Here is a 10,467-nt window from a genome sequence, read left to right as displayed (position 1 = left end):
CTTTTTTTTTTTTTTTAATTTTTTTTTTTTATGTTTATTTATTTTTGAGACAGAGAGAGACAGAGCATGAACGGGGGAGGGTCAGAGAGAGGGAGACACAGAATCTGAAACAGGCTCCAGGCTCTGACCCGTCAGCACAGAGCCTGACGCGGGGCTCGAACTCACGGACCGTGAGATCATGACCTGAGCTGAAGTCAGACACTCAACCGACAGAGCCGCCCAGGCGCCCCTGATTCCAGCTTTTAAGTTAAAATTTAAATGGTAGTCCCTTTTTGGTGAAGGGAGAAACTGCTGTGTTCCTTCTGCTCTCGAGTGTGTGGTGGGAGGGCGCCTGCTCAGTGGATGTTCAAAGTGGTGTAGTGAAAAGGAAGTGGGCAAGGTGAGAGAAATGCTTCAGAGACCAAACCAGAAACCCCAGGCTCCTTGTCAGGACAAGCACAACCAGATCTCTTCCTCTAGTGCCCTCTTAGCCCTATGCCAGGAGGGATTATCTGGTATAGCATAGTTGGCACCTCTGTTCCCTCCAGAAGGGAATCCTGAGTGAGGTAGACAGCAGTGGGGAGAGAGACATACACTAGGACAAGGCACACAGATGTGGGGCAATACAGACAGTGCAGGGAGGCAGAGATGCAGAGGTCCAGAGACAGGAGTTACTGATAAACACGGGTATCCAGATCCTGATGGGGTTCCAGAATGAGAAGGGGGTGGAGGGTAGGGATAGGGATGATGGGCTGTTGGTGAAATGTGATGAGAATCTCAGATTCTCATCAGGGGGGCTCAGAGGGGAAATTGGGTACAGATGAACTCTCAGCCAGAAGCCCATATCTTCTGTTTTGCTGATGATCATGATTCTTTAGGCTCCCTGCATTCCACACTTTCCTACCCTGACATTAAGTGAGACTGTATTTCCCTTTGGCTCAGAGTCTGAGACTGAAAGTTACTGAAGGAAAATAGATGACAACTGAGTGCTGGATGGAGTTGATGAGCCCCAGGACTGGGCTGTTCGGGCCATAGCCTGCTCATGGGGTTGCCTCCAGTGTGGCACATTCGGGGGTTTCCCTGGACACAGATCATCTGCAACGTATCTGAGTGGCGACTGGACCGGACAGCATGAGAAGAGAGGGGCTGGTTATTTAGGGAACATGAGGTTCTCTGCAAGAGGCTTCAGGGCAGTATAGAATCGTGTTGATAGCGAAGACTTCCAAGGGATAAAGAGCCCTAACTTCTCTCAGGCTATAGGGATAAGTGTACAAGTCCCAAATCCTTTATTTGAAACCTCCAGGGACAGATGTGTTTTGGACTTAAGAATTTTTCAGATTTTAGAAAGGGATATAGTGCCTTTATTGTATATAAAGGAGTACTCCACTGAGGTTTAGGACAGTGCCCTATAATCAAACACATTAATATTTCTGCAGCTAAATGTATGAATATTCACACCAAGTGAAATACATAAATACTATAAATACCATCGTGATGTTTCAGGTCAGGTTTTTGGCCAAAGTTATGAAAAAAACATTGTTTCTTCAAAGATTTTTTTATTTTGGAATTGTGGATAAGGGATTATGCGCTTAGAATTATTCTCAGGTTTTGTGAGGAGTAGGGGATTGCTGGTAGTCTTCTGAACACATCACATGGTAGGTATGTGTGTGCTCTCCATCCAGACAAAATACTAATGTCCAAGGGTGTGGATTTTTGGCTTGAAGAAAGTTCTTGCAATGAACAATGCACAACCTTGGACTCAGCTGCGCTGGGAAGCTGTGCACAACCAGGGAATGAAGGTGCCTTAGACAAGAGGTTTCCTGTGGTGGGAAGGTGACAGAATTCATTGCTTGTGAACATTGGCTGCATAGGATTTCCCTTTTTCGTGTACCAGAGGGGAGAGGCAAAAAATGTGTGCGTGTGTATGTGTGACACAAGACTGTCACACGTACATTTCTTTATAATAATGTTGTAATAAATATCTTACTGCATACATCTTTGTTCACATCTCTAATTATTTTGTCAGGATAGATTTATCAAAGAGGAATCCCTAAGAGAAGGATATGGACATCTTAATGACTCAGTTCCAATTAGGATTAGAATTTTGTCATAATTATCCACAAAATCATTGCCTGAGGAATTTTTTTAACTCAGAACTTCATGAAAAAGATTAGTCTTGGGAATGACTGAGGCTACAAAGGAAAACTGTCAATCTTCTCAATGTGACAACACCTCTGAAAATCGCGCAGAGCTTCTGGGCTTTCTCTTTAGCTCCTTGTTAGTGAGGACCTGGTGAGACCCCATGTGGCCCTGAGAAGACGTCACCTGCCTTTTCAGATTTGCAGCCGCCTGTTCTGTGTGCTTTCCCGTGGTACTTGGTGCAGCTGTTTGTGCTGAGTGGTTAGCATTGCACTTGGCTTCAGGTCCTCATGGCTGACTCCAATACCTGCAGTTATGATAGTTTTCCCAAAGAGCTTGGGTCTGCCTGTGCAGCCTGCAGCTTTCCATGACCTTCTAAAAGTGAATTCCTGCTTTTTGTCTGAAATTATATTCATTCTGGGCTCCATGCTGGTGTGAAAGATCTTTTGCACAACGTCCCTTCCATTGTAATCTTAGCTGAAGGTCAGTCCCCTGTTACACCATGTGTAATATCTCTATTCTCTGGTAGCCACAGCAGTGTGAAATATTCCTATACCAACATCCTGTGCTTCTAGTGATGTTGGCCAGTCCAAATGGGGGTGCTGATATAGATTTTATTTGGGAATTCAACATTCTTGGCTGAGGATGCAGAGAAGAGCAAATTGGTAAGAGACCATAGTGACTAGACCTCAGACAAGCAGGTAAAGTGGCTACAATGATTTCCTGGGATATCAGAATTTCTTTAAAAAAATTTTTTTTAAGTGTTTATTTTTGAGAGAGCATGAGTGGGGGGTGGGGTACAGAGAGAGACGGAGGCACAGAACCTGATGTGGGCCTCAAACCCACAAACTGTGGGATCAAGACCTGAGCTGAAGTCTGATGCTTAACCAACTGAGCTACCCAGGTGCCCCTCAAAATCTTTAAGTTGGACCTCTGACTCCTAAGGGAGAGTTCTAGCCATTAATTCTTGAGATATTGACAGGAGAGTGGAGGTAGGGGAAATAGACCCTAACCCACGAAACCAAGGGGATTCTCTGAACTAGGAATGGCCAATTTTGGGACCCCTATCTGGACACATTATCCAGATTCTCAGAATGTGGGGAATAAGCCTGTAACTTCTTCCCTAAGGACAGAATCTGGTTCCAGGAATGAAGAGGGCTTTGAACCCAGAAAACTACCCAAGCACTTTCCTCCAGAGGCAGCTTCACTCTTCCCAGGTCCCCAGGTCTAGAATCAATAGAGAAGCTTTTGTGTGGAGACATGGGCAGACTTAGGTTAAAATAATGGAAGGGGTGGGAAAGGAAGTTTTCTTTAAGTTAAATCTTGTGTACTATAAGCCATGGTAATTCCTGATTTTATTTTCCTGCCCTGCCTCCTGCCTCCCAAGCAAGATATGTGGATAGACCAAAGTCTGCAGATGCTAGTGATATGTGTTGTAGAGGCTTCACAGCAAATAATTTGAGTGATTATCACAGTCATATGTAGACAGTGGGACAAAGAAGACATAATCCATACCTCCAGGCCCTGGACTCTTCTGAATATTCCTTCACCTCCACCACCAGGCTCCATTGTTTTTTTTTTTTTTTTTTTTTTTTTGCCCATTAGAACTGGCTTTTTCTGAATGTGAAGATTTCCAGGAGTCGGTCCCTGATTTGCTTGGTGCGGACCCCATAGATGAGTGGGTTGAGGGCAGGTGGCAGCAGCAAATAAATATTAGAGAGAAGGATGTGTACGGGCTTTGGGACAGTGTGACGACCAAAGCGATGTGTGAGGTAGGAGAAGAGACCAGGTACATAGAAGGCCAGAATGACACATATGTGGGAACTACATGTGCCAAAGGCCTTAGCACGGGCCTCCTGGGTAGGCAGCCGCAGCACAGCATGAGCAATGAGCCCATAAGAGCCAGTGATGCCCAGGATATCTATACCAGACACAGCCAGTGAAAGCGCCAGCCCATACAAATTGTTGGCCCGTGTGTTGCCCACCACCAGTTCTACCACCGCCATGTGTGCACAGTAGGCATGGTCTATGGTCTTGGTTTGGAAGTGCTCAAATCGCGCCACCAGCAGAGGGAAAGGCACAACAATAGCCACAGCTTTCAGTGCCAGTGCCAGGACTGCATAGCCTACACGGGCTTTGGTGACTAGGAGAGGGTAGTGCAGTGGACGCCCTACTGCCACGGCACGATCACAGGCCATGGCCAGCAGTACACCAGATTCTACAGCAGTCAGTGCATGAACAAAGAACATCTGGACCAGGCAGGCACTGTATGGCACAGGCCGGGGCCCAAGCCACAGCACAGCAAGCAACCCTGGGGCTATAGATGTAGCTAAGCCCAGGTCTGTGGCTGCCAGTGCGGCCAGGAGTAGAAACATGGGCTGCTGCAGTGTGGAATCTATCTGCACCAATGTCAGCAGTGCTCCATTGCCCAGCAGGGCCAACAGATACATGGGCCCGAAGACCAGTGTCAGCCAAGCCTGGGCAGGCCCTAGCCCTGGAATGCCAGTCAGTATGAAGAAGGTTGGGCGTGGGAAGGTGGAGTTGGAATGTGGACCTTCTGCCATCCTGTGGAGGGGGCAAAGCTTTAGGGTTCATGGCATGACTCCTGAAAGGGGAAGGATAAAGGGAGAGATTTTGGGGGGGTATCACAGTGGCAGAGACCCATCCATGGAGTATGTGTAGGGGTAGTGCAGGGTTGGGGGACCACAGGGTTATACCTTTGGTTGGGGGTTTTGACAGATAATCAAGGTCACTACACTAGCTTGGATGGGAGAATCCTTTGTGCCTGAAAGCCCATGAGTGTCATAGGGGGAGACCAGGGGAGACACTGGTCATAAGGAAGGAGGGCCTCACTGCTGCAGTGGCTGGTACAGTTGGAGGTCAGCTGAGAGCTGTGGCTGACATGAAAGATTTTCTTCCTTAGGATCCAAAGTAGAGTCCATCTCAGTCTCTGTATGATGGGGAGAAAGCCAGAGCTGGTTGGGTATCAGGCCCCAGGCTGCACTGTTCTTGACTGTATATGCTTAGGCAGAGTTTCTGGGCCTCAGTTTCCTCAGCTCTACAATGGGGGTGGGCACAGTAGTTGCAGTGTTGTCCATCTTTAACATTCTGGGCATCAGCCCTGGAGAAGAAAGTAAAGAGAAAAGGAGAAATAGGAGGGTGAGGAAGATGGGACTGAGTGGAACTGGAAGCCTGATGTGACCAGAGAAAATCTGGTGGGTTTTGGGGGTGCTTACATTATTTTTAACTTGATACTTAGGTAGTAAACTTGAACACCAGCTGGAGGTTTGAAGTTGGGCCTAGGAAGGAACAGAGAAAGAGAGAAATGGCAGCAAAAAAAAAAGGAACTTCTCTGACTCCCTACCTTCCTCATGATCCAGAAGGGGGTCCCGCTAAAGTCTTATTTCTGGGGTGCCAGAGGGAGTGGAGGTGACAGAGGGGGAGGAAATGGCACTCAACCCAGAGTAGCAGCCATTCGTGGAAGAAGCATCTCTGACGTTGGAGGAGGCAGGGTGAGTAGAACTGATTCCACGCAGACTCTAGCTTACTGAAGATTAATAAACATGGAATGGATAAATGAATGAGGAGGAAAACACCAGCAGAAGACTTGACTGGAGAAAGATCCTGTGCACTGGGTGTTGGCAGCTTCTCTTCACCTTGACCAGTGCCTTTGGGGCCCTTTATGAAGCTGTTCCACTGGCTTCCCTCAGGGCCCTTACTCCTCCCACCTGTGCCACATTAACTCTTCCCTGTGCTGCCTCCTTGCTCTGTGCTGACAGGTAACTTCAGGAAGTAGAGCAAGGAGGCAGAGATGGGGGCAGCAAGGAAAGAAACAGACTCCCTGAAGTCTGGAGAGAAGACCTTGCTATATTCTTGAATAGCGTGCGTCCCCCTCTGTTGTAATTACTTGTCTCTCTCTCCCACTAGGCTGAGTTACAGGCAATGCTTCTTATTAGCCAGTATCTCCACTGCTCATCACAGTACCTGGCATGTCGTTGTCCATGAATATATATTTATTGCTTTTATTTGTGTGACAGTACTGCTGGCCCAAACAGCATTTGTTTGTTGACCAACATGGGCTCCTACAGTTTCAGGAGCCTTAGGTATCTACAGAGATGAGAAAGAAAGACATACCATCAACCCCGAGTCCACTGGGTATGATTCTGCTCTAACGAGGCAGAGCCTAAAAATCACCACGCTATACAAAATAATGCAGGAAAAAACAGGACTTGCGGGAAAGGTGGCAGTAGGGCACAACATTCCAAAACATCGCCAGTGACACATTTAAAAAAAGGATAGGACCCTAATCAAAATGGTGGCACCGTTCTACATATGTTAGCTGGTTAGAAAGCACATAAACACACCAGTAACTATGACACATTACCTTGAAAAAGACAAGGAGTTTTCCTTGTGGAAACATTAGAAGCAGCTTGTGAATAACTGAGAAACGGTAGAAGAGGAGACTACGGGAGTCCCCCTTATCTGTGGTTTCGCTGCTGCAGTTTCAATTGATTGCCCGCTGCCATCAAATGCGGTCTGGAAGCAGATGATTCTCTTTCTGACGAATCGTCAGAAGGTCATCTGTAACCTAACGCCACGTCACAATGCTGCGTCATTCCCCTCACTTTGTGTCCTCACGCATTTTATCCTCTCACGCATCATCACAGGAAGAAGGGTGAGTACAACACAGTAAGATATTTTGAGAGAGACCACATTCACATAACTTTTATTACAGTATATTGTTATAACTAGTAGTTATTTTGGCTAGTCTCTTGCTATGCCTAATTTATAAATTACACTTTGGCATAGGTAATGCATGTATAGGAAAACACGGTACAAGGCATACCTCGTTTTATTGTGCTCCGCTTGATTGCGCTTCACAGAGCATGGTTTTTACAAATTGAAGGTCTGTGGCAACCCTGCTTCTAGGAAGTCTATCGCCATTTTTCCAACAGCACTTGTTCACTTTGTGTCCTTGTCACGTTTTGGTAAATTTTGCAGCATTTCAAACTTTTTCATTATTTAAAAAACTTTTTTTTAATGTTTATTTTTCATTTTTGAAAGGGGGGAGGGGCAGAGAGAGAGAGAGAGAGAGAGAGAGAGAGAGAGAGAGAGGGAGACACCGAATCCAAAGCAGGCTCCAGGCTCCTTCGCTGTTAGCACAGAGCCCAAGGTGGGGCTCGAGCCCATGAACTGCAAGATCATGACCTGAGCTGAAGTCAGACACTTCACTGACTGAGCCACCCGGGCACCCTGCAAACCTTTTCATTATTATTATATTTGTTATGTTGATCTGTGGTCAGTGATTACAACTCACTGAAAGCTCGGATAATGGTTAGCACTTTTTAGCAATAAAGTTTTTAAATTAACATACTCTGCATTTTTTTTTTTTTTAGACCTAATGCTATTGTACACTTACTAGGCTACAATACTGTGTAAACATAACTTTTATATGCACTGGGAAACAAAAATTCATTTGACTCTATTGCTATATTTGCATTAACTGCGGTGGTCTGGAACTGAATCGGCAGTATCTCTGAGGTATGCCTGTGTATATAGTTTGGTACTATCCATATTTTCAGACATCCACTGGGGATGTTGGAACGTATAACCTGAATCTGAAATTGGGTGGAATGTTCTAACACCAGATGTGGATGAGTATGGTTCATAACCTGAGCGGTGATAGGTGTTTTAGGTGTGTGGATGTTGGATTTTCCTTTGCTGCTATGTTCAGCAGTTTTGAATGCAGTTTTGTGCATTCACCTAGTTTCTGGCAGAGGGAATCATACAGTAAACAAATATGAAATTCACTCAGTTCCAACTTACTCAGTTGCCTAATGTAGCAATTGGTTGGAACAAATTTGCTCTTCAAAACCAGCTTTATAGCAGATCTGATTGAATCTCTTTTGTGCCTGGCCCTGTACCATATGGTGAGGATACAATGGCAATAACAAGGCACTGCTGCCCTCAAGGAGCTCACTGTCTAGTGGACTCAGTGATGCAAACTGTCGTTGGAGGGCTACTTTAGTAATTGCATTCATTGAGGTTAGTATCAGATATGGTGGGAGCACAGGGAAAGGAGCCTTTCCCTCTTCTCTGAATTATAGTAATGGCTGCAGTTTCCTATGTGCAGGCACTGCTCTAAGTCCTATTCCTACAACATGTATTTGCAATGGGGTACAAAGATTCCTCCATTTTACCAACAAAGAACTAAGGCACAAAGATAAGTAACTTACCCAAGGGCGCACAGTTAGTAAATAGCAGTTAGATACCAACTGGGTCTGACCCTAGCATTCTTGCTCTTAGCCACTGCTTTAAACATTTCTGTTGAGATTTAGCACATGAATAAGAGTTTTCTAGGATATTTGGGGCAAAAAGATCTGTTCCTGGGAGGGGAAGTTCAGGTTGTCCTAGGATTTCTGAGGGAGGAGAGGAGCACTTGGAAGGTAGGGACAATGGGTGGAGAGCCGAGAAGGAGACAACTGGGAGAAAAAAAGCCCTTGAATGCCATTATATCCAATGGCCTCAAGAGAAGACTAATGGGACTTCTGGCTGACATATTCTTGTCCTGGACATAACTGTACAAAAGATTGTTCGTAAGATAAATCACAGATTCTTTAAACCCAACAAAATTGAAATCATTAAGTTCCTGCAAATCTGCTATATTCTGTGTTGCCCACTGTCTATTAATCCAGGCTGTATTGGGGGATATCATTGACTTTATCTGTGGAAAAGTTCCTTTTTTGGTTTCCCAGGCCCCAGTCCAACATTACAGAAGCTCTCTGAACAGATTGGGGGATCACCTAGCTGGTCTTTCCCTCTGACATTGGCCATTGGAGGAGGGTATCTGACAGTACACCTGTGACCTTGTGGGGCTGTATGTCAGAACATGCTCCCCAGGGGTGGATGCCAGCCCTGTAGAGGGGGCGAAGGTAGAGAGGAGGAGGAGGAGGGCTCATTGGCTAGGAATGAGAGGGCTCTGGGAATTGACCCTGAATTTCTCACTTCTTTGACAAATGCAGCTACTACCACCATCTGCTATAGAATAGTGTTTCCAGAGATCAGCTTGTGTTGTATGAGTCTGCTCCAATTTTCTGCTTACAGTGACCAGTGAACAACAACATATAACAGTAGATTATCCATTTATATGTAGATTACAGATCAGAAAATCTTGGGTCCTAGTGGTGCCACTCAACACTGAATCCTCTTCTAGAAACCTATTAAGACAAACTCTTAATTGGTCAAGTCTCAATTCCCAGGCGAGTATGAGAGCCTTCTGTGACCAGTAGCGCCCCCAATAGCCCAGGCGTTTCACTTCCCCTCAGTTTCTGGTGGGGTAGAGAGACTCTATAAGCCCAAGGTAAGATCAGGTGGCACTCCATATCCTATGGAGATGTGGATGACATGGAACCACCATACCACTCAGTTTTCTAGGTCTTCTAGCTTCACTTCCCTCCCCCATCTGAGGCTACCCAGTCCTTCCATGAGAACATCTTTAGTATTCCATAAAGCTCTGGGGGTACTGGGAGTCCCCAATACCAAGGACAGTGGATATTCTGGCACCAATGTTACAAATTTGTGAGAGGAATTATTCTCCCTATCATAATAGGATCTAGTAGAAGTCAGTTTCTGGTAGGGGTATGGAATAGGTCAGATCTAATTTTTATCAATTCTCCTATAGTATTGTCTGCTGTCCTTATCCATTTTCCCTTCCTCTGCAGTGGGGTCAGTCCTTTGGATTGACTCTGTCTTTGACTATAGATAGTACTGACTCTAGTGTTCTCTTGCATACTGAGGTCACAGTTCCTGTCTTTGTCTCCCAGACAACACTGTAAGACAGAAAAATTGGGTTGCGGTGTTGAAACCTCCCTCTTAACTTGTCCAATCATTCTTTCCCTTCAATGTGAGGCATGGAAGAGGCATTTTCTAAGTCTCTCTGATCAATAATTGGCTAAGGAGATCAGTGCTGGGTTGGTCTTCCAAAGACTTTTCTTACAGAAGACGAGTAGTTCTCTCTAAAGGCTCTCTAGCATTTAGAAGGGGATTTCTGAACTATGTTTACTGGGCCCACCTTTTGAGAAATTAATTCCCTGAAGTTCTTTTCTGAGGTAATAGGTAGCACCTTCATCTTTTCCACCATTACCTCCCTTCCTGTAAGCTCACATTGCATGGCTGAAACTCTTACAACGAGGAAAGTACTAATGTCATTCACAGAATCCAGCAAACATTATTACGAACTCATTACATGTCAAACATAGTATTATGAATGGGGAAACAGCCTCTCTTATCATAACATTCACACAGCCACTGAGGCCCGCTTCCTTAAAGAGCCTGTGTATCTGCCTCCTT

At 45.4% G+C, this 10,467-nt stretch overlaps 2 protein-coding genes across 17 annotated transcripts in view; one reads left to right on the top strand and one right to left on the bottom strand.

The window, feature by feature from the left end:
- Nucleotides 1-3,446: 3,446 nt before the first annotated feature.
- Nucleotides 3,447-6,787, bottom strand: LOC102899190 (olfactory receptor 52W1). 3 transcript variants are annotated; one of them, XM_045038850.1, is made up of 4 exons: nucleotides 6,503-6,787; nucleotides 6,103-6,225; nucleotides 5,355-5,417; nucleotides 3,447-5,239 (listed from the first exon to the last, which is right to left on the bottom strand). In XM_045038850.1, exon 4 carries the CDS (start codon nucleotides 4,680-4,682, stop codon nucleotides 3,720-3,722), a length of 963 nt encoding a protein of 320 aa, XP_044894785.1. In that variant the 5' UTR covers nucleotides 4,683-5,239; nucleotides 5,355-5,417; nucleotides 6,103-6,225; nucleotides 6,503-6,787; the 3' UTR covers nucleotides 3,447-3,719. The 3 variants fall into 3 exon arrangements, with proteins under 3 accessions (XP_044894785.1, XP_019667497.2, XP_019667500.2); XM_019811938.3 differs by lacking the exon at nucleotides 6,103-6,225; XM_019811941.3 differs by lacking the exons at nucleotides 5,355-5,417; nucleotides 6,103-6,225.
- Nucleotides 6,718-10,467, top strand: part of LOC101088611 (olfactory receptor 52L1-like) — a 176,009-nt gene continuing 172,259 nt past the window's right edge. For 9 of the 14 annotated variants that reach the window (XM_045038846.1, XM_045038844.1, XM_045038839.1 and 6 more), the window contains exon 1: nucleotides 6,735-6,793. The gene's annotated coding sequence lies outside the window, so the exon portion shown is untranslated. Of the gene's footprint in view, nucleotides 6,794-10,467 lie in introns of all 14 variants that reach the window. The other 5 variants (XM_045038840.1, XM_045038838.1, XM_045038843.1 and 2 more) reach the window with 5 other exon arrangements.

This window comes from Felis catus, chromosome D1 (assembly GCF_018350175.1).
Source record: "Felis catus isolate Fca126 chromosome D1, F.catus_Fca126_mat1.0, whole genome shotgun sequence".
Classification (NCBI taxonomy): Eukaryota; Metazoa; Chordata; class Mammalia; order Carnivora; family Felidae; genus Felis; species Felis catus.
Note: the sequence above shows the minus strand (reverse complement) of the source record. Positions and strands in the feature narration are given on the sequence as shown.